This window comes from Suricata suricatta, chromosome 11 (genome assembly GCF_006229205.1).
Source record: "Suricata suricatta isolate VVHF042 chromosome 11, meerkat_22Aug2017_6uvM2_HiC, whole genome shotgun sequence".
In the NCBI taxonomy this organism is placed as follows: Eukaryota; Metazoa; Chordata; class Mammalia; order Carnivora; family Herpestidae; genus Suricata; species Suricata suricatta.
In genome coordinates, this window is record NC_043710.1 from 102330182 (window position 1) to 102353603 (window position 23422).

Below are 23422 nucleotides of genomic sequence, written 5' to 3' on the forward strand. Positions count from 1 at the left end.
CGGTCCCTTTTCCTCCCCCGGACCCCCCCCACCACCGCCTCACTGAGCCCCAGGCCGTGGACTCTGCTGCCCGGGCTGTAAATCTGGCAGCACGGAGCACAGCGAACAAAGGAGCAGCTGTGAGAACTGACAGCTCAAGGACATGGGCAGTGGGTCTGCAAGGCCCCCCAGACACCTCAGAGTGACCGAGGACGGGGCTGGCCCTGTCCCCAGCACAGCTCAGCGGGGCCGCTGCTCCAATGAATGACATGAGGCAAAAATAAAAGCACCTGGGACATAGGTTTGCAACACTGGCGTCAATATTACCACAAAAATCTCTGTAATTCCTTCTCAAATAGGAACAGAAATGAAAAAAGAAATAAGAAAGGAGGGAAGGAGAGAGGAAGGAAGGAGGGGGAGGGAGAAAGGAGGAGGGGGGAAGGGAGGAAGGGACAGGGGAGGGAAGAGGGGAGGAGGGAAGGGAAGCCAACAATTCTAGTTGAGGGTGGAAGGTGTAGCCGTGAAATAGTTTCTCCAAACAGGTGTGACTCTGAGGCTCAATCCCAGGCTCAATTTAAAATCCCAGGCTCAGGGACCAGGACTCTCAGGGGGGCGCCCGCCCTAAAAGCCTTCCACGGAGAGCGTGTGGTTGAGCGCGTAGGCATCGCCATCCTCTTCCTCCAAAAGCAGCTTGTCGATGGTCAGGGAATTGATGGCTCTCCTGGGGTCTTCCATGTCCTGGAGGACCGGCTCGGGGATGGAGATGGGAAGCTGGACGAACTGCGGCCCCGGCAGGGCGGGGGCCGGAGGCTGGTACTGCAGGGTGGAGGCGGGCAGTGTGGGCAGGGGCTGCGGCCAGGGGAAGTAGGTGAGGGGTGCCTGGTGCTCCGGGCCCTCCAGCTGGGGCCCCACGGTGGGTGCGGCTGCGCCTCTCGTCTGTGATGGGGAAGACACAGGACCAAGGTTAGCAGCCCCCGGGGGTCCGCACTTCCTTGCTCATCCTCCTCCTGGGGGGGGGGCTCTGTGTCCCCCTCAACTGGGCCCTTTCCTGCGTCTCGGCCCAGGGGCTCCAGTTCCCCCGGCTCGGCATCTCCAGCTGGGTCCCTGACCCTGTCCCTCCCTAGCTGCACGTCCTGGCTCACACCGCCTCCCTAAAGCCTCCATTTCCACTTCTGTAGAGTCCATTACAAATAGGACTGACCTCCCAGGGCTGAGCCAATTAGAGACGCTTTTCCAGATTTTACTGAACATGAATTCCATCCTAATTTCAGAGAAATTAAATTGTGGAGGGGGGAATGTATATCTTAAAAACTGATGAGAATACAGCATCATGTTTAACGACCAGGCTGGCCCCCGGCCACCAGCTGTTTTCCGCAAGGCGACACACACAAAGGCGGGCCTGCTCCACATGGCAGCCCTGGCATCCTGAGGTCCATCCACATAGTGCCGCCCATGTCCCGCCCGCTCTGGATCAGACCCGGACGCTGGGGAAGCCCGGGCCCGCCACCGCCGCCTCCTCTGTCTCTGAGCTGGGCCCCTGTGGGTGTCCCAGGACGGTCCTCACAGGTGCCCTTCTACCAATACCCCTCACCTGGGCACAACCACACTACAGTCCTGAGGTCGAGTCTGCCAGAGAGGTAGGGCCTAGATGCCTTCTATCTTCCACAGCTGAGGAAGCAGGGGGAGTGGCGGGAGGGGGAAGGCCTCTGCATGAAACGACTCGAGAGAAGTCTCCCCCTACCGCCCCTAGTTCTGCCGTCCTATCTCCGATTGCCACTGCCTTTTGAGAATAAACCATTAGAGTCATCTAGGGAAGAGATTAGCTTCGTGTCCTGGGAGTCTTGCCACAAAGCCCATTCTGGTACAGGAGGCCTGGGTGGGGCCTGGGAATCTGCATCTCCCATCAGATCCTCGGTAACGCCACTGTGGCTGGTCCAGGGACTGTAGTTTGAGCAGCAAGGCTTTAGGGTGTTTCTCTATAGAATGATAGAGTTGGCCAGGGTCTCGGAGGCCTCCCAGCCTCCCAGCCAAGCCTGACTGTTTCCAGCATTTCAGAAGTGCAAATGAAAATCCTGCTTTGTGGAATCATAAGCCCGTTTGGTCACCGGCAACCGCAGGTTTCTTTGCGCGGGTGGAATTCCATCGACCCCTTGCTTTAACGGGTCTTATCTTTTGCTAATCAGGGGCGCTGACTGGTAGCTCTCACCAGCTTTGATGCGTTCATTTACAAAGCGGCAGAACAAACAAATTATTTCTTAATAAATATGGTTTGTTTGATACACAACCTTTCAAGGTAGGAGGTGGGGATAATAAATAATGAAAGAAATCCTTAGGAATGAAATGACTGGGAACCATTAGGCCTACTGCTTCCCGCCCCCTCCAAAGGCCCTTAATATGGAAATGAGTTACTTGGGAAAGGTAATGAATTCACTCCTTCTCTAGCCACCATCATCCGTGCCCCACTTCCGTGAGCCCTTGCGTGGATGGTGCTGAAAGGGCACGTTCAACAGCTTGACGCTGAACCCTTGAGGGAAACGGTGGGGAGGTGGGGAACCAAAGCAAGCTCCACCATCAGCATGGGCTTCGCAGCTACTCTGAGGCCCCAGCTTCGCACCCCCAGAGCGTCCCCTGAGCTGAGGCTGGATACAGCTATGTGCTTAGACCTTTCCCCCTCTGAACACTTAGGGGATTCCCATTCCTTTGCTCAAAGAGATACTGTTCACGTAAAGCCACTCCTCTTCCCTTCTTCATGCCTCGGAGAGCAGGCCCTTCCTTTCCCAGTAGGCCTTTCCTTTCCCATCAGGTGCTTGAAGGCAGCCCTTGGTTAATGCTGCTGGCCGGCTTTAGGACAATCCTAATAACGTAACATTTATTGAGTATTTTTTGTATGCCAGGAACTATGCTAAGTCCTCCCTGGGCACCCCTCCCAATTGAGCCTGACATCAGCCCTCTTGTTAATATACCCATTTCACAGGTGAGGACACCAGGGCTCAGAAATTAAGTCACTCAGTCCAGGGTCACCTAGCTAGTAAGTGAAGGGACAAGGATTCGAACCCAAGCAATCTGATGCTACAGACAGGACTCAACAAATTACCCTGCAGGTGGGTCTGACTTCATCAAGAGTTGTTTTCTGAAAAGTCGTGTCACCTGTTGCAAATCCCACTGTTATGTGACTAGTCAGCCTCTAAGTTAGCTGAATGGAAAGCAAGGATTGCCTGTAGCATAAGGCCCCGAGCAGACCTCGCCTGATACCTCCGTTCACTGAAAACTAAAACTTCCGGCCAAGCCCTTCTGCTCTGGGCACAACAGGGGGAGGTTCGGGGCAGAAAGGCCAGAGAACACCCAACCCGAGGAGCACCAGGAGGCTACACGCCTTCTTCATGGAAGAAAGGTCAATTAGGTCAATGGGAAGAAAGCAGGCCTCCCTGGCAGACAGGAGGGGCTTGATGGCTCACTTATCCCAAGAATCAGTAGCAAGAATGACCCCGAGTGAGGCAGGCATCCTGGGTTTCAAAGGGTGCCCTGGGTGCAACCGTGCTTCAGCGTGACATACCGTGACGTTAGTGATGAGTGGCTGGGAGGCATAGGTCAGCACGGAGGAGGGCCCCACCACCGTGTAGCTCGGGCACATGGGCTGCACGTACATGTCAGCCGAGTAGGGGCAGCTGACAGCTTCATGGGACATGTACTCCGTGTAGGGCGTCCACGGGGCCAGGGGTTGGAGGGTGGCGGGGGCCGGCTGGGAGAGCCACCCGGCACACAGGGCCCCCTCCTCCGTCACTGTGGAAGTGGAGACCTCCATGTCAAGACAGGAAGGGCCTGTGGGAAGAAGGAAGTTACGGAGCTGCAGGTGTGGCCCAGACAAGGGGTGGGGGGGGCCCGGGAGGGGACCGGAACTGAGGGGGGCGCTTACCCACTGTGGTGTAGGTGGCCAGGGGCTGATGAGGCAGCACCACCTAGAGGGAGGAGAGACTAGGATCGGTGTTCGGCTCTCTCCAACTGGCCCTCTGCAGAAAACCTGCCCAGAGGGCCCCAGGGCACGAAAGTATACGGGGGGAGTCTTCCTTCTTAGAGCAAAACTTCCACGCCAGATCCCGGCCGTCACCTCCTATGCTTTTGGGGGATTCGTGTTTCCATTTAGCAAGAAGCCTGTGCACTTAGGGACCTGGCATCGTCTTCCCAAGGGGAGCACCCGGCTCATGCTTGGACATGTGAGTCACCTGCTCCCTCGGGCCCCCGGCACGGGCTTTGTTCAGTGGGTCTGCCCGTAGCCCCAGCCCCACTCGGTCTACCCAGGGACCCCTGACCTGTTCTCCCCTCAGCCACTCTTCAGCAGCCGTACATGGAGCGTGTTGCCTTTGTGGCCTCGATGAGCCTCCCATAGAGCCAGGGCCCCTACTGGACACCCCCTCCCCCGCACACACATACACACACACACACACACACACACACGGGCCACAGCGGCCCCCTCACCGCCGTCGGTGTGACCGCCGCCCCGCTGCTGGCATGGCCACGTTTCCTCCGGAGCAGTTCCTTCACCGGCTCCTTCACGCGGACGCCCTGGTACGGCCGGGGTGGGGCCGGGGCTTGTTCTGGCGCCGACGCTGCAAAAAGCAAGGTCACTGGTGCTCATCAGCCTCTCGGACGAGCCCCCACCTGTGTGTCCGCTCCTCTCCTCAAGGGTCTGCTGGCTCACCTCAGCTGTGCCTGAACATGGAGGACCCACCGGACTTCTAGACAGTTTCCTCCGATGTTGATTGCCACTCCTCCTGCCCCAAACCTTCCAGAGCTCCCTTCTGCCTGACCACTTAAGCCCTGTAAACTTAATGTACAATTGAAAGTCCTGGGCTGCAACAGCTCAACCCATTTTTCAACCACTTTGCACACTAAGGACTATATCAAGCCTGACTCTGGCCGGAGCCCTACTCAGATTTCTCTTCTGGTTCTTTACTTGTCTCCTCTCCTCATCTTTACTTGAGATTTCCCATGGTCAGGATTCACGCTCACACTTCTCAGCCTCTGATTCATCCTGGCTTAGGACTAGTGCAACGCTCCTGGCGGCCATGGCTGCCCACAGAGGTGTCTTCATCCTCCAGCCTTTTAGACCTGCTTAGTGCTCATCACAGGGGGCAGTAGAGGACGGCGTAAGAGCAGGGACTCTGAGTCAGATGGTACAGGCCTTGAAATCTGCCCCTGGCACCTTCTAGCTGTGTGATCCTGGGCAAGCTACTAAAACTCTCTGTGCAATTTCTTATCAAAGGAATGTCATAAGGAGTCACTGATCTAGTCAATGAGAAGCACAGTGTATGCTTAGTATAATATCAGGTACAGAGCGAGCATTTAATAAATGGCAATCTGCCATAGGGTAATTAGTAATCCTTTGGTGTAAATTTCATATGCCCCTACCTAGATGATAAACTTGTCAAGATAAGATATTGTAGCTTATTTCTCTATATCTTCCCAAGGAGCCTGTCTGCAGCAAGCTCAGTAAGGGCTTTGTTGGTTAACTGGTTGGATGATTATTTAGAATGCGCTGCCATTCACCTTCCCTTCGCCTCTCCTGGACCTTTAGAATGGGCCACAGTGAATGGTTCCTGGGTTCTCCGGGGCCCTCAGGACAGAGGACCAATGCCCAGTGGTCATCCACCTACTCAGAGCGGGAGAGTGTCCAGCCTTGCTGCAGACAGAAGGCTCCCAGTGCGCTTTGTCTCAAAGCTGGGAAACCAAAGCGCTGAGCTGGAGCCGGGCCCTTCCTGGCCAGGAAGAGCAGGCCAGAAGCAGTCCTGGCTGGGTGCTGGCCCTCTGCCCTCTCAGACAGCCACAGCCCAGGGTCCTGGGCCTTTGGGGGGCAGGCCTGGATCAGCCAAGAATAGTGAGTAGCCCTGGCCTTGGGGACTCACACACAGAGCCCATTATCATCCCTGATAAGGGCCCCAGGGACCTGGGCTCTGAATCAAAAGCCTGGAAGCCTAGGTATCTATTAAACCCGGAACCATAGTGCTACCTGGCTGAACTTTGCTCGGTAAATACCCAGCTGATAAGAACCCATGCCTGACCCGGCACCAGACCTCCATCCATGCTCCAGGCACACATGCAGTTGTCCTGGAAGCCCAGCAGGCAGAGACAGGCAGCAGGAGAGGGAAAGGGGTGTCCAAGAGCCCCAGGGACACATAATGCGGAGAACCCCAGACACAGACGCATCCATGGGGCTCCTAGCCTGGTCAGGTAGCAGGATTGAGCAGGAAGTGGTGCACAGTGCAGATACCTAGGCCCTGTTCCCAAGTAGTTCTAATCCTGGGGGGTTGATGTGGGCCTGGAAGTCTATATTTTAACAGTCTTCTGGGTGATTCTGAAGCTCTGCTGGGGTTAGCATCACTGACAACCCATCCCTGATCGAATACAAGAGCCTCCCTCTAACATCCTAATAGGAGATTAATGATCCTATTTATAATTCCACCACCACCCCCCACCACCCCACCCCATCATAATGAGGAATCTTAACTGATATTCATTCATTCTTTCAACTATCCCCGGGCCCTAGGAATACAGCACCGAGCAAGATAGCTGTGGCGCCTGCCCACACGCATCTTGTGTCTGGTGGGAGAGACAAGCAATGAAACAGTTACAACTGACACAAAATCGGGCTGAAACTGGAGTGTGGAGCAGAGAGATCCAGCCCTGTACCAGTGCCCTGGGACTACCTGGGCACCGTCACCTGCATAAAAGCAGCGTTAACAATGAACTTGAGAGCCAAAAATAACTGTATTCAATTCTGGGCTTTCGCTTATTGGTGGAAAGGTCTCGGATGATTGACTTAACACCCCTGGGCCTCAATAATCCACGTCTCACATAGTGGTTGTGAGGATTCACTGCAACAACACACCCGAGGTTTCCAAAGCCAAGGCCGGCTATGGTGGATGTTACTTTCCTACCCCTCCCTCCACACATTGCCACCCTCCTCTGGGAGCTTCAAGGCCAGGAAACTCTTCCTCTTGCTTGACAGGTCACGCGGTAACGAGCACCATTTTCCTGGCATTGCCTTCTAAGGAAACTTACCATTCATAATCCATCAACGGCCTTCTCACCTCTACAATGAGGATCATAATGGCACAAACCTGGTAGGGCTGAGAATCCCATGTAAATGCTTGAAAGAGAGCTTGTGCTGAGCAAGCATTAGTAAGTGTGAGCTGACTAATCATTACTTACTTATCATTAGTATTGTAGTAAGATCCCTTTCCAGCATCCGTGGCAGAAACCACGTCCGTGTAGAGTCTGAATGAACATCCCATTCTTCCAGCCATTTCTTAAGGATGTGCTCTGAATCCTTCCTTCTGGGTGCCTCCCCCCGCCCCACGGGTTCCATGTACCACTTCCCCTCGTGATCACTGATGCCCAGCGTTGGCCACAGACCCCAGATGGGGCCCAACATAGCAGCAAAAGGGCCGCCTGCCCTCCCACGCTCTGCGCGCTGGTTCTCAGTCATCCACAGTGCCTTTATTCACACCCGTATCAGGCTGCACTTGTCTGCAGCTGGGTTTCCAGCTATTCTTAGGCCCATCGGGTACAGCCCGAGGCATCACTCACTTGGAGAAGACTCAGGGGACAGGGTTATGGGGGGGGGTCTAAGCACTGTGGTCACACTCGTAAATCAGTTGAGGGACAAGAAGACCTCAATCCCACATGCACACATCTCAGTCCAGACCAAAGACAGGCATATGGCTAACCCCCTCTGGTCTGCATGTACATTTGTGGGGAAGGGCCCAGAGGACTCCCCACCGGCTCCCTCCCAGGAAGTGGACACGTCGAACACTTGGCTGCAACGGGGCCAGCTGGGCATTTCCAGGATCTTGTCGGGGGACGGCTTCCTGCCTTCTGTTGTTTTTAATCAATGAACAAAGAGGCCTTGGGGGAGGTGCTGTGAGCCGAGGGCATCACCCTCTGATGTTTGGACTTCCTTAGAAGCCACAGTGTCAACAGGTGTGCCCTGGCACAACGACCATATGGAGAGCAGTTTCTAAGTCCCCACCTCTTCCTAGTGCAAAACTCTCAGCTCTCAGGGACCTCCTGCCGCCCCACCTACCAGCCCACAAACAGCTGCCAAGGAATCCCGGAACTGACTGCAAGCACGCATGCGCGAGGGTGCTTCAGGCGGTGTCTTTGTAAAGTGACCCTGAGACCCCAGAATCAGAAGCCTCAGGATTCCCAAAGGAAGCGTATTTGCAAAACCAAAACTTGCAGTTAGTGCTTTTCACACCAACCATTGTAAAACAACAATAAACGTTCCTAATTCTACGGTAAGCCTGGTACCCCCTACCGCCACCGGCCTGAGAAACCAGCGGACAGATATGAGTTTGGAAGAGGAAAAGAAGTTTGCCTGAAATCATGATTGCTTTTTCTTGGGGCGTCTGCATCCCTAAACCGAGCTGCTTTAAAACATTTAAACTACAATACTGAAAAGAACATTTTTAAGATTCTTAAAATAATTTCTTAATAATAAGAGACAAAACAAAGCAGGAGATGAATAAGATGATACCCAGTCCAGTTTCCCCGAGTAGAGTTGAGCAGAAAATTTAGTAGCCCCCTGACCAGATTGCAGCTTCAGGTAGCATGTCCTGAGAGCCCGAAGCCTCCTCACCATTTATCCTGCGGGTCTCCTGGGAGCATCCAAGTGTCTGTCACTGAGAAAAATCTTTCCACCTAAACATGAGCCTGTTGGCCTCCGCTAGGAATCTCCTTTCTCAAGGTGAGACTTCAGCCATGTTACCTTCCCACCACCAGAAGTCAGTCACCAATGGAGTTTGGGTGGGGGAGAGAAGAGGGGAAAAAAAGCCAACAAAACTCATTTACAGAAAAACCTATAACTTTGGCCCCAATGAGGGCTTCCCTTTTCCAAAATGAGCGACAAAAAAAAAAAATCCGAAGGTATAAAAAGTCAGAAGACATTTCAGTTCCCCCTGCCACACACCCGGACACGCTCCACGTCACAAAAATAAGGGGCCTGCAGCTGTCGTTCCGCTGGAGGGCACAGACCATGACAGAGCGAGCCACCGGTCACTTCAGGCAGTGGTCTGGCTGCGTGTGGCACGGTGTGTGTTCGCACCGAGCTCAGGGAACATGTGGATGCCACTCATTTAAATAAACACGGCCCTCCGGTTCCCTGAGGAAGGGATAATACAGATCACCAAGGACATATGCAAAATTGTCAGCACTTGTTTATTTAATCACCCCACGTGAACCACATTCACACCACAGCGAGGAAGCTAAGGAGATAGGTCCCTCCTAATGGCTCCCAGTGGAGCCAACACCCAGGTATTTGTCACTAACTTCTCCTCCAGTCAGCTTTCCGACGGCCTTCTCCAGACAGGTGCTACCCAGAACAGTGTCCAGGATCCTCTTGGAAGAAGACTGTTCTAGCCACTGTCCTGTTACAGAGTTCCTGGGAGCCACCAGGGCCAGCCAGTAAGTTGAACCCCAGATAAGACTGCTGCTCTGAGGGCTAGTTGGGGTCCAGGGTAAGCCTACATTTCTACCGTCAGAGAACCAGGAAGAGGAACCCAGCTCACTCAGCCCCACTATCCAGCTCACTGAGTGCTTTCCATTTACAATGACTGCTTAAACCTCAAGCCTGCAGCCACACAAGGCCATTTTGAAAGACAAAACCTTCCTAGCCCAGAACACATGACACACTCTTGATCACTCCAAGTAACCTCAGTAAATATTATTCTCTTTTGCTGTTGAAACTTCAGTTTGTTTGTTTTTTTGAAAATCCACTAAGGAGAAATACAAATAATTTTCTCTTTACTTGTAGCAAAACCAAAACCAAATAAGTGAACAATAGGAATTCAAGCCTAGGGCTAACAAACTTGTCCTAGCTTCTAACTGAAAACAAAGTCATAAAAGTTGCTGACACTTTTCACTTGAATGTAAAGAAGTTTGTTTGTGTTCTCCGCCGAAGGTAGTTGAGGGCGCCTGGGAAAGTTCAGCTCACATTGGCTAAAGGATTATCCACATCTTTAACTGAAACACTAATGCGAACGTTCCTCTTCTGGTGAAGATCTGAGTCAAAGTTTTCAAATTTGTTCTTTCCATTCATGGACAATGGCTGATTTTTTTCCAAACAGGAAGAAAGAACTTGAGCTTTGGCCAAAGATTGGACTTGACACGCTACAGAAAAGCTTTCCCGCCCAATTTACACTAGATTGCTGTTTACTTTTTTTTTTTTTAATGGATGCCAACAAAGAGATTTCATACCCATGTGAATGTGGGCTTTCCACTCAATGACGTTTGAACTGAAAGGGCTCTGCAGCGAGGCGGTATCACCATGTCACTCATACATTCTAGCAATCTGGATAACATGCAAGGAGAGGTGGAAAAAGATAGATGGACAAAAAATGCCTTTAAAGGTGTTTAGAAGATATGAGAAAGTAGAACCTCAGCCAAATTACATTCTGATGTTGCCTGTAAGGCTGCTGAGGCAGCCGCAAAGGAGTAAGTCATGGCATCTTGATGTGTAGACTGGGAGGTCTCCATCAGGAGAGCTCCAAGATGGCGGCTGATCCCGGGCAGGCTCTCTGGTCTGATCAGAGAAGGGAAGGGAAAAGTAGTGACATTTCCTCTCTCTCTGTCCCCATTCTAAGAGGCATACTCTCATCAGCCCCACATAGACCTGGATGAGCCAAAAGGACCTAGAGCTAACAACCTGAGAAAGAGCCAGGGGAGGCTCCTACAGTCTGTCTGGGGCAACCAAAGAGGTTTGTTCAGTCTTAGAAACACAAAGCCCCTGACCAAGGAGGTCCAGGAACTTAGTGATCCCTGTTGTAGGGAAGCCCCAGCCAGCCTGGAGTGAGTACCCAGGGTGATCACACTGCTCCCAGGTTATGTCAGGCTTAAGCAGAGAGCCAGTTTTCCTACAGTCCACAGCAGTCCACTCTCATCTACCAAGTTCTGCATAAGGTGTTCCCATCCCACAGCCTCAGGATTACCTGGATTGTCCCAACGTTCTGGATGTCCCACTCCATGACCTCGGGTGAGGTCAGCAAAAAGGCTGCTGGTGCCAGAGCCTTCAGACTCTCTTCATGGGCACTGTTGCTGAGACATCCTTTCCCCGGGGACTCTAGGTGCCTTCCGCATCATGCGTCCATCCTCCCTCCAAACCTCCAGCAGAACAAGTAAAGCACACAGGCTCTTGGATTTCTCTCTACTCCCAGAGACAGTGTCTGTGTTCTGCCTCTTCATTGTGGAGGCTCAGGCATGTTGAATGCATGCGTGCCAAGGGTCCCTGTATTTCCTGGTCGTGAACTTAGCCCCCCGGGAACTCAGAAATCACCATGCTCATCTTTGCACACAATGTTCTGTGGCTCACATAGCCTTGACACAAATGATTGCATGTGTGGCCTCAGCGCAACTTCTGAAATAAGCAAGGGACGTCTCCCTCTCATCCTCCTTTGCATTGATGAGGAACACAATGCCCAGAGAGGTTAACTGGCTTGCCCAAGTCCACACTTGTAAATAGCTGTGTCATCAGCTAAACCCAGAACGTCTGATTCCAAACACAGTCCATTTCTGCCAAATCCTGCCTGTCCTCTGCCTGGGCAAGTCCATTTATTTCTCTGGGTGACCCTGAAGGTCAGTCACCAGTTGTCTCCTGCCAAGTTCTGACCTTCATTCCTCTCACTGGAGTCTGAGATTGGACCACCCTGATCCAGTCTCCTTTGACTGCCAATTTCCCCCCAAGAAATAGCATTTCCCATCTGAGAGAGGAAAAATAAGTCCATGAGAAGGTTACCAGCAGTGTGCTCACATGAGTGACGAGAACTGAGAGGCCCAAACAATTCCCCACAAAGTTTTATTTTTGGTATTTTCGACTGAAATGACAGTGGATAGGTCCACCTGAGAAGCCAGCTGCATCTGCCTGTCTCTTACAGAAACTGGGGTCACCGGAGCAGAAAGGGCTCCCATCTGAGATACAGTGGGTCCCGGAGCAGAGGACAATACTAGGAGAGTTCTGCTAGAGCATGCCCTGAACAAATGATCACTAAGCAGAGTAAACCAGGTCCCAAACATCATGGAGCTCACTGTCGTCTAGTGGGGTGTAGACATTAATTACATAGACACATAAGCTAGAATTAAAACTGTGACAGAGCTGCAAGTGCCTCACAGTTGAAGGGTTCTGGCTTGTTTGGCTGGTTTCCACCTCCACTTTATTCTTACTTGGACTTACTTGAGCAGCAAATGGTGGTCCCCAGTCTGTAGAGGCTATATAAAGGGGACAGTGCAAGAGGCATGATTGTTCTGCCTCCAAGGCAGAGAGACTGGTCTGGGGTTGGGCTCAGCCCACACCACGAATGTAAGGCTTGCCCAAGTCACATAAAGCAGTTCCAGATGTTCAGGGTTCACCACCAGCCTAGGGGCCCTGGATGACCTCCAAAGATGTTAGACCAGCTGCTCCTGTCCTATCCTGGCTGATGAACCCACTAGACGAAGACCAGTCCTCGGAACTCAGATTCTGAAAATCGGCTGGCTCCAGAGGCTCTATATCTCAAATCTAATTTCCTGAGGTTCCTGTTTGCAGGAGCTTTTGAGTCAGTTACACCTGCTCTCCGTGAAGTAAGAGTCCACTTTCATCTAAGGGTGGACTTATTTCAATGGGGAAGGGAAGACGCATCTAATGGAACCCTAAAATCCTGGAAAATGGCATGCTGCTGTTTGGGACCCAAGCAGACCTAGTTTGGAAAGCCTACTACATAGCTTATCACTGTGTGACCCTTGGCTATTCACTTAACATGTGTGTGCTTCAGTTTCCCTATTTACTGAATGAGAGTAATGATATCCATCTCATGGGATTATCATGAGGGCTGTATGAAATTAACATAGTTAGGCACCTAGAACATTACAGGGGTTCAACAAATGTCTATTTCTCCTATGACCTCAGTCCACCACTCATCAGAGAAGTAGCTAGCCCTCGTTGCAGTGACTCTAACTTGCCCTTGTCTTGCTACATCCTGATACTGAATGTCTCTATCCTCAGTATACTCAGAGCTTCTGTTGCCAGGAAGGCCTGTCTCAACCTGCCTTCACTGTGCTCCTGGAAGTCATCCCTCAGGTGTCTGAGCCTGGTGTCTCCAAGCAGCAGGAGAGCTATATTTAGGAGACAGGGAGCCAATGATGCTGCCTAGAGACTGGTCAAAGACCTCAACTTCAAACAGAAACAAACCTGGACAGGAGACACCAAAATCCTAGCATTGGTCTCTTTTAAAGAAACCATGAGCTGAGCAGAAGGATGTCTCTATGTCTTTCTTCAGAACCCAGCAGAGGAGTAGGTTTGCGATGGATTTAAATTTTTAAAGAACAATGTCAGGAAGGAGCACCTGGGGGATTTTTGAGAGGCAGACAGAGTAAGATGGTATGCCCTTGTCCTGACGTCAGATAGAGCCCCTCAAGGAATTTCTGTGTATCTCCCAATGGACAGAGACGGAGTCTTGACTGAGACCAGGGTCATGGTACTTCTCCAAAAGGCTATAAATTTAGGAGCATGTACCCCATATGGGTTGGAAACATGGCAGTGTACACAGGAAGGCTCTTTGGTGATCGGGAAGGGAAGTTTTATGACCTATTAGGGCAAGGCAGCCTTCCGGCTGACATAGCAGGGGCATTGCCTTAGCTTTATCAAGAGAAGTAAGAATCAGAATGGGGAAAGAGAGAGTCTACACTGAAGGCACAAGACCATAACAGGGGAGGAGTCAACCCAAAGTGTCTACTCAAATTTTATAGCAAGGTAGCACCAAAGTAAGGAGATTGAGTAGAGAAGACAGAATCAGCTTTCCTTATTAGATTAAGGCCGGAGGGTGAACCTAGAATTGACAGTCTGATCAAAAACAGGAAACACCTATAGGTCAGGCAGTTGGAGGAGAAGAAATCCAATTGTTTATTCCTTGCTTTAAATAATATCTAGTCTGAGATTTTCCAGACCAAAGATATCCTTGTTAAAGAAACCAAATTTTCCCAAGACCACTTCCCTGGAGGAAGGACTCTTCAGACCCAACACCAGCTGTACATCTGGGGTCAGGTCCAAGTGCTCCAGCCCCAAGGCTTGTGGTGGCCTGGGGCACAGCCCAGGTGATTGAAATTAGACCTTATAATTGGTTCATGATGTGAGGTATAACTGCCCATCATGATGAGTTTTTTTGCAAGTTTCTGGTTTACTCACCAGTGGTCTCATGGCGTGGGGGCATTCCCTCATGAAGTTGTTAGAATAGCAAGCCTGGGAGAGGAGTCAGCAGGTCAGTCTTTGAGGAACATATGCCCTTCTTTGTTCACAAGATACCCACATAGACTGAAAATATGACCTTCACAGCTTCAAAGCTTAATGGACACCAATACAACATGCTTTGAAGTGACTCACTTTGCTTTAGGAGTGTAGGGTTTGCCCTGGAAGTACAACCCAATGACTTCTAACCAGCTATGAGGAATCTTGCTGAATGAGCGGATGATTGGCCCAGGTCATGGTTGTCAAGCAATGATCTAGAGAACCTTAGGATACAGTGAAGGCACCTGCCTTCAAAGAGAAGGAAGCAGGAGGGTCAGGGGGTGGGTAAGCAAGCAGAGCTCCAATATCTCCTAAATGGCTCCATTTTTATTTTTGTATTGGAGTTTTGCAGTATGTTTGGTTTGAATAAAGAGGTTCCCCCACAAAAAGGTTGTAAACACCAGCCTACATATCCTTAGATTTTCTTCCTAATGCTCATCCATTATGTCCTAGTACGCTTCTTCATCTCCCAAGATCTAAATAAGAAGTCTGACTATCATGTATTCTTGAGGATCTGTATCACATGCTACAGGACACCTTCCCTGATTCCATCTTCCCTTCCCCACTGCTAAAGATAATTTATTTCATCACTTGATTTCTGTACTAGGAATAATTCCATTATTGGGTGGATATATGCACGCAAAGGAGGACAAATGGATGATTGATTTTCCTTCCATGCCTTTTCTGAATTGGTGTTGCTTTCATCCAGCATTCAAACTCGCTCCTACTTTCAACTCTCTTGTCTCTCTTTTTTCCTCCTTCTCTATCTCCCCAGAATTTATCAGTCCTGAAAATTTTCTTTTTAATTTTTTAATGTTTTATTTATTTTTGAGAGAGAAAGAGAGACAGTGTGAGCAGGGGAGGGTCAGAGAGAGGGAGACCAAGAATCAGAAGACAGGCTCTGAGCTAGCTGTCAGGACAGAGCCCGATGCGGGGCTCAACCCCATGAACCATGAGATCATGAGCTGAAGTCAGATACTTGACCGACTGAGCCACCCAGGCGTCCATATGAATCCTGAAAATTTATAACAATCTTTGTACACTTCCTATCTTTCCATTAAATTTATGAGTCTTTCTAGAGGATTAAAAAGTAATGCAGCCTTTCTCACGTGTGGTCAGCCCCCCTTTGGTCCCAACACCTGTCCTGAGAATGTCTCTGGCTTATAACTCTTTGCCTGCTCTTCCCAGAAAGTGATACCAATGAAACCATTACTAAGAAAGGCAGCACACTGGTGTTTCAGTTTTCAGTATCATTTGTGCTATTTCTTGCAAAATTCAAGGGTCATTCTCCTGACACCTAGATTATCAGCTCCTCAGTCCAGTTTGTGAATTAAAGAAACAAACACAATTTATTAGTCAGTACGAGCCTGCTGCCTGATGAAGCATGATTGCAAATTGGGGTTCAGGTTCCATGTTTGGTCACCGAACGGCCAGCTTCACCATCAGCGTTAGTCCTGGTCACTAACCGCACCACACATTATAAGACTGGAAACGGGTCGCCCTGCTCGTTCACAAGAAATGCAGAACTCGGAGGCCACACAAATTACCATCTATAATTAGCTGCATAAGCTTTATTCTCAGACGTAGAGCAAGAGAGAGCGGGAAATTCAGAATAGTAACTAATATTTATTATTGAGCATTGCTGTAATGCAAAGCACAGTAGTAAACACGTACCACAGCGCTGTGAGGTAGGAACTGCCGGCCCGTTATGTACTGAAGGAAATGGCAACAAAGTGAGGCCAAAGGGCAACCGGTGAGGCATAAATCTTGGACTCGAACTCAGATCTGCCTGCTCTAGAGGCTAAGCTTTAAACCGCTAACGGCATAGAAAGAACAGAGACGCCACTCTCTAACTCCAAATAAACCCCTCCTCTATAGATGTTGCTACCCACGCCACACCACACCCGTGCACACACGTGTGAACAGACAGCCTGACTCTTCCAGAGTCTAGAGAGTTCAAAATGAAGGAAGCGCTGAGGAGGCAGAAACCATGCGTCCCAGCTCAGGCTGCCACGCCGCAGCCTTTATTAGTGTTGCCCAGAAAACAGACGGGCTGCATTTTGGAGGGAGGGGTAGATTCTAGGTCACTCTCTCCCCTTTGAGCCCTCCCACTGCAGCTGAAATGTCTGCAAAGAGCCTGGTGCAGGAGGTAAAGAAGCAAAGACCTTATTTCTTTCAGTTAAGTTAGATGAAACACATGCATCAGAATGAGGGTGTGAAGTATGACCATCAGTCTGCCAGCGGCTGCACGTCATTTTCGTCACTGCTTTGTCCATTCCTTTATCTGACGAGGCAGGCCTGTGCCTTTACCAAGATCACCCTCCTGAGCCCCGTGAGTGAGCCAAGCCCATGGCGGGGACATGGGACAGCTTTGTAAGACAATATTCAGCGTGAGTTACTAACCTAATCTTTAAGCTCAGATTTTCTCATCTCTGAAATGGAGCTTGAAACAGAACCTACGTCCTGGAGTTTCTATGAGGATTAAATGAGATAATACATCCCAGGTGTGGCAAAGACTGGCCGTGGCCACACCCAACATCAGCCCTCTCCTTTCTGACTGAACAACCCCTACATGACAGGTGGGTAGGGGGTGTCACTATGCCTGGCTAAACAATGACACCGTTCTCCCTTGCAGATAGGAGTGACTGGTAGATGTCAGCAGTAGTTGTGGAGGTGGGGGAGGGGGGCAATGATAGAGAGGCATGATCCTTTTGCATCTTTTTTCTTCTTCTTCCTTGTCCAAAACACAGAGGCGGTGGCTGGAGCTAAAAACCACAAAGCAACTTAAAGGACAAAAGCCACATGCCAAGGACGGTGGACTGGAAAGACGGAAGTAGCCTGAGATGGGTTTGAGACTGCAGAGTCTGCACACAGCCCTGTATACACGAGAGCTTGTACCGCCGTCTTATTTAAATCCACGTTGTTTCAGGTCTCCTCACACGCAACCAAATGTAATCAATCTGACGCAACAGAACATGTGATGCAGTGCAAGGCGCCAAGGAAGCCCTCCATGCCCCAGAGCCAGAAACAAGTTCTGCCCACAGCACCATAACGTCAGAAGGAGTATTAGAAGCTGCCCCCTCTAACCTCCAGGTCAGTAGTTCTCACCTTGACTGCACATGAGAATGGCTTGGGAAGATTTGAAACTCTAATGCCCAGGGCAATTCAATGAGAACTCTTGGGTTGGGACCTGCACATTAGGATTTCTTAAATCTTCCAGAGTATTCCAGTGCATAGGCAAAGATGAAAAGTACTGCTCTGTGCAGATGGGAGAATGCCTTCTACTAAGTTAAAGACTTGTGTTTGAAAACATGTATTTATTTTATATAAGCATTCATGAAAGCTCAGAAATTATAGCTAGAAAAAGAACCTGAAGTCAAGTTCAGTCTTCCGGCTCTTAGCCAGGATAAGGCAAGCCCTAGTTTTATACCTGGAACACTTAAGAAATAGGATCCATAGGTGGCTCGCGTATAGCCCCACACCTAATTACCTGTAGACTGGAAAGTAAACTCCATGCCTACTGTCTGCAAGAGCGATGTTTTGTCCATGGGGCGCCTGGGTGGCTCAGTTGGTTAAGCGTCCAACTTCAACTCGGGTCATGATCTCACAGCTCTGATGGCTCAGAGCCTGGAGCCTGCTTCAGATTCTGCATCTCCCTCTCTTTCTGCTCCTCCACTGCTCACACTCTATCTCTCTCACACACAAAAATAAATAAAAATGTTTAAAAAATGGGTGGACAAAGCATTGCTGTGTCCATTGCCTCACACAACCAGGACAAGAAGATTCCAGAGAAGGCCTCACTATTCCAGGCAAGCCCACTCTCCTCAAGCATTTTTCCTATAAAAATGATTAAGCTAAAATGTTAACCAAGTATTTCATAAAAGTGAAGCTTAGTTAATAACCTTGATCAATTAGCCAACTTTGGCTTGGTTGGCTCAAAGTTAGAAATTGGTGGACTTCTTGATTGGTAGGCAAATAAACTCCTTTAGAAAGAAGTCAGAGGGAGGAAAGAACCTAATACCTTTATTTTGTAAAGGGAAGGTTTAAAAGCAAAAATTTACAGAACATCTAAGCTGATTAAATATCCAGGTATTTAGCTAATAAGTGTAGTCAACCTTGGTTCTTTTTTTTCCTCACAACAGAACAGATTTGCAGACTTGAACTAGAAGAGAGATTTCCAAGCCTCCGGCTTGGGAACTTTCCAGGTATACAGAAAAACAAAGTTGGCATTTTTCTTTAGTAAATACAGGGAGAAGGAATGAAAGTGTCCACCCTGAAAATTAATGCGTTCTTACCAATTAAGCTGTGTGCTTGGTAGATGTTTGTCACTTACTTTACTTCCTTCTGTGCGTGTGACTTTGCATCGGTCTCTTAGACCCTACTTGTCCTTATCGACAAGAACCACTGAATCAATAACACAAATTTGGTAACAAGTAAAGGTGCTTCCTAAGTGGGCAAAGGTTGTAACACACAACAGAAATGTTAGAGGTACTCCACAGACCTAAATTACTTCTTGTTTCAAGTTTGACTGAGTTCCTGCAAGAGATAGAGTTCCCAAAATTAGAGAGTTACCATAGGTTTTCCTTGTTTTACTGAATTTTCACTCCCCTTTAAAAATCGGCTATTTGGGGACACCTGAGTGGCTCAGTCAGTTGAACGTCCAACTTCGGCTTAGGTCATGATCTCAGGACTTGTGAGTTTGAGCCCTGTGTCAGGCTCTGTGCTGACAGCTCAGAGCCTGGAGCCTGCTTCGGATTCTTGGTCTCGCTCGCGCTCTCTCTCTCTCTCTCTCTGTTCCTCCCCTACTCATGCTCTGTCTCTTTCTCTCTCTCAAAAATAAATAAATATTTTTTTAAAAACTGTTTACAGGGCTGCCTAAGTGGCTCAGTCAGTTAAGCATCTGACTCCATTTCAGGTCATGATCTCCTGGTTTGCGGGTTCGAGCCCCACATCAGGCTCTGTGCTGACAGCTCAGATTCTGCTTCAGATTCTGTGTCTCCTTCTCTCTCTGCCCCTCCCCTGCTCACACTCTGTTTCTCTGTCTTTCAAAAACAAATAAATGTTAAAAAAAATTGTTTTTTAATTGGCTATTTAGTGGAACCCTGGAGCAAAATCCAGAGTTCTACATTCCTGAGAATTTAGAGGTCCCAATTATCTATTTGTGAACCACTGCTCTGTTGAAGTTGTTGGAAAGCAAAGGAGCATTTATGCCATAATAGTTTAATAATAACTATTTCCTGTTTGCAAGGTGCCTCCCTGGGCACCACAGCAAAGAAACACCCAGGCCATGACTACAGGGCATCAAGACAACTCGCCAGTTCAAAGAAAAATCGGGCAGCCTGCCTTTCATTATCATGTAAATCTTCCCTTACACAAAGAACAACAATGAAAAGCAGTTATGTGACTCATTCATTTTGTAACAAGCAGTGTTGAGTTTATTATACACGGTTCCATAGCTTTTAAGGAAGAAGTCAATCAAATCAAATTTCAGCATTATGCAAATCATTTAATCAATTGACTGCCAATTTTATCTCCTACTGGTACTGACATTGTGTGACCCCAGGAGGCAGAGAAACCTAAGGAAATGAATATCTAAAGTGTGAACCAAATCATTTTAATTTAGAGGTCGGCAAACTATTTTCTGTTTAGGACCAGATAGTAAATATTTTAGGCTTTGTAGGTCCTACAGTGTCTAGGGTACCTACTCAACTCTTCCATTGTAACAAAAGCAGCTCAACAATATGTGAATAGATATGGCTATGTTCTGATAAAATTTTATTTGCAAAAGCAGGTGATGGGACCTATTTGGCACTCAGGCTATGGTTTGCGAACCCCTGAGTTAGACCTGTGGAAAATTGTTTGACAGATGCCATCACTCAAGAATATTTTGATGATGTCTTTTTAACTATTCTAATCAAAGTGCGGAAAAGGAGAGACAGGAAGGAATTTAGCATAACGCTGATGCCTCCAGATGGGCACACGGGAGATGCCGGAGGCCAGCAGGTGCCCTCTCACCACTCTTAGGAGCCGTGATAACACTACCTACATTCCCTACTTCAGCTCCCGCAGAAGCCTTGTAAGGCAGGCATTAAAATTCCCATTTTCCAGATTTGTAAGAATCTGAGAAGGTTGAATAATTAAGCTGCCGAGCCAACTTTCAAACCCAGATCCGCCTTGCTTCTGGTCACTTCTGCTCTTTCTACTGCACTGTGACCAGCTGGCCTTGACAAGGACCTCTTGCTGGAGGTGAATTCACATCCACTAGGGACCTGTAGGACAAAGTGCAGAGCCCAGAAGGAGAAGCTGCAGGTGGCGTGACTGCTTTATGTAACTGGCCAGTCAAGCAAAGCTCAGATCCATGGATGGGGCTCGAAGATCTCCACTTGTGTGTGCCAACAGCTCTGAGCTGATCCGAACCAGAATGTGTACATTTTGTTCACAAACAGGGATCATGGGCCAGGTAGGGAGGAGGCAACATTTACAGAGTGGATGTTTTCTTAACCCTTTCCAGAACCCCATAGCACAGTCATTTCAGATCATGGCCCGAGGGTGTTTTCTGAAAAAAGAAAGTGCCTTTTCAGCACTCTTGGTGTCTGATTTCAAACTCTGCCCTTCCATCAGGTGATTCTAAGTGGGCTGACGATGCTGCCCTGTTTTTACTGGTTTCCCCACAGAGTCTAGTCACTTAGAACCCCTGAGTGTCCTGGAGAAGGATCCAGGGTGAGGGGTCCAGTGCCCAGGGCCTTGCTTAATTTCGCTTAAGCTGCCAAAGGACAATTAAAAAGAATTTGGATGGTATGCATCCGAACATGTAGAACCATTCACCCCAGTTATCCCACTGACGAGCTTACAGTACGGTCTCCCTAAGGATGCGGTTTTGCTGGATCTGACTGACATCCAGGGTGTCAGCAAGAAACATGCCTTCAGTTTCCCCTTAAAAACAAAAAAACAAAAAACAAAAACAAACCAAGAAAACAAACTTAAAAAAAAAAAAAACGGTGCTAATCTCTCAAGAGGAATTAAAGAAGGAAAAATGTAGCCTATAACCAAGAGTGGGGATATGGCGGCTCACGAACGCGGGAAAGCAGCCGTATCTCAGACACTGAAGCAAAACCAGAGCGGCCAACAACATGGCGGCCCGGCAGCGTACCAAGGTAAGGGTAGCTCTGAGGAATCGATAGTATTTGTACCCCATTTTACATATAAGAAACCTACGAATTAAAAAAAAAAAAAAGGAAAATGACTTACTCTGAATAAGAATGAAGCAAGGCAGAAGCCCCCCAAGGATTCATATAAAATCCACCAATTCACCTCTAAGCGCAAGGGACGTGCGGACACCCAGCGCTTCCAGTAAAGACAGTAATACCCACCCCCGGCCAAATATTCCTCCCTTGGGGGCCAGCTGCCGTTACCTCTGCAGGTCAGGGTCTTGCTTCATGTAACTGTGCACACCACACATGTTAGCATATCTCTAATTATCTTGGAAGGATCCCGTAGCTCTCCAGCCCAAATTGAAGTTCATGTCTTTTTATTAAAAAAAAAAAATTGCATCTTGCCAGTATCAAATAACAAGACCTCACAATCTGAGAAATTTTGGAATCACTCCTCCAAGTTATCCATTAACAAGTTCAATTCCAGAGAATTACCACAAGTAATAAAGGAAACAGTGAGTTGGTGATAAAGGACTATAAGTTACGTTTTAATCAATGAAGATATATTTTCAGAACTTTAAGGCCTCCAAGAGAAAATCTTTCTGTAAAATGAAGACTCCCCAGTTTATCATCTTCTGTAAATCTAGATTCTCTTCTATGAAGTTTGCTTGAAGTAGGGTGTACATGAATTTGTTAAAAGACATTGTAAAGACCTGAGCACCTTTGAAAAGACAGAGTGATTTTTTTGTGTGTACTATTGCTCTCTTGAAGTAGCACAGAACTGAGCCCCAGTAAAGTTCAAGTCTTATGAGGCTGTTGAGTTGACTTTGTTATTTCAAGAAAGGAATGTCATAGATAATCTCTGTATGATTTCAATTATTAATAACAGGAGTCTCTGTTTGATCCCACAAATGGAAAGTCAAGTTCACAGTTGTTCCATCCCACCCCAGGGATAAACATTAAGGTTAAAGATAAACCCGCGGCCCCCTTGCACTGGGACACACGGGCCTCGCCACCGAGTGCGGAGAAGAGTGGCAGCAGGCAGGACAGAGGAGCGAGTGGAGGCATGCCTGACCCAAGCCGAGCTTCCACATTGTCCCAGGGCAGCACGCAAACAAATCACGCCTTCGGCAGAGACCCAAGTCACTCAGACAGCAATAGGCCCGAGAACTTGAACCCCGGGCCACAGAGCACCCGTCGATGAAAACTAAAGCCAATCGCGTGCGGGACCCCAAGGCCTTCCCCTCTCGGCCCCAGAGCACTGTCGCGGTCGGCTCTTCTGTTGTGTGAATCATGAACTGCCCTTTCCTCACCACGGTGATTCATGCCTCGCAACGGAGACACGATGAGCTGGCCCACCTTGGAACACTCGTTCGTTCCCCTCCAGCCTGGAAAATCAGCATCACCTCTGACAGGCCGCTTTCTCCACGGGGCTCCGTCGCCCACCTCGCCCCTGCGCTCCCCTGGTTGGGGACCCAGGTCCCCCGATGCCGCCAGCGCCACCACATCCTCCCCGGGCCCCGGGCGGACTCGCCGGTGAGCCCCCGGCCCCTGCCCGTGCCTCCACGGCTCCGACAGGCACGGCCAAACCACTTACGTTTCTGCCAGAGCATGGCCTGCGACAGGATGTTGCCTTTTCTCTTTGAAGCAGACAGTTTGGCTGCTTTAATGTGAGACTTGGGTGTGCTCTCCTCCAGTGTAGCCACCGCCTGCTCAGAGGCTGTTTCCTCAGCTTTTAAAGGCGCGAGTCCCCGCACACAGCGTCATCACATCCTCCCACCTTGGGTCCCTGGGCGCGTTTTCTGTAGCCGGGCTGCCTGTCACCCCACTGTGTGCTCCCTCGGAGGCCCCCCCCCCCCCCCCCCCCCCCCCCCCCCCCCCCCCCCCCCCCCCCCCCCGCCACAGACCCGCGGAGCCAGCCAGCTGGATCTGAACAACACGGCACAGAAGGCCGCGTCCTGATGGCCGGAGTCATCAGAGTGGGGTG

General features: G+C 49.4%; 1 protein-coding gene across 1 annotated transcript; it reads right to left on the reverse strand.

Moving 5' to 3' along the window:
- Positions 1-281: 281 nt before the first annotated feature.
- On the reverse strand, positions 282-23252 carry POU2AF1 (POU class 2 homeobox associating factor 1). Its single transcript, XM_029914483.1, has 5 exons — positions 23033-23252; positions 4453-4583; positions 3893-3935; positions 3533-3798; positions 282-915 (listed from the first exon to the last, which is right to left on the reverse strand). The coding sequence occupies exons 1-5, from the start codon at positions 23046-23048 to the stop codon at positions 601-603; spliced, it is 771 nt and encodes a 256-aa protein (XP_029770343.1). The 5' UTR covers positions 23049-23252; the 3' UTR covers positions 282-600.
- Positions 23253-23422: the final 170 nt, after the last annotated feature.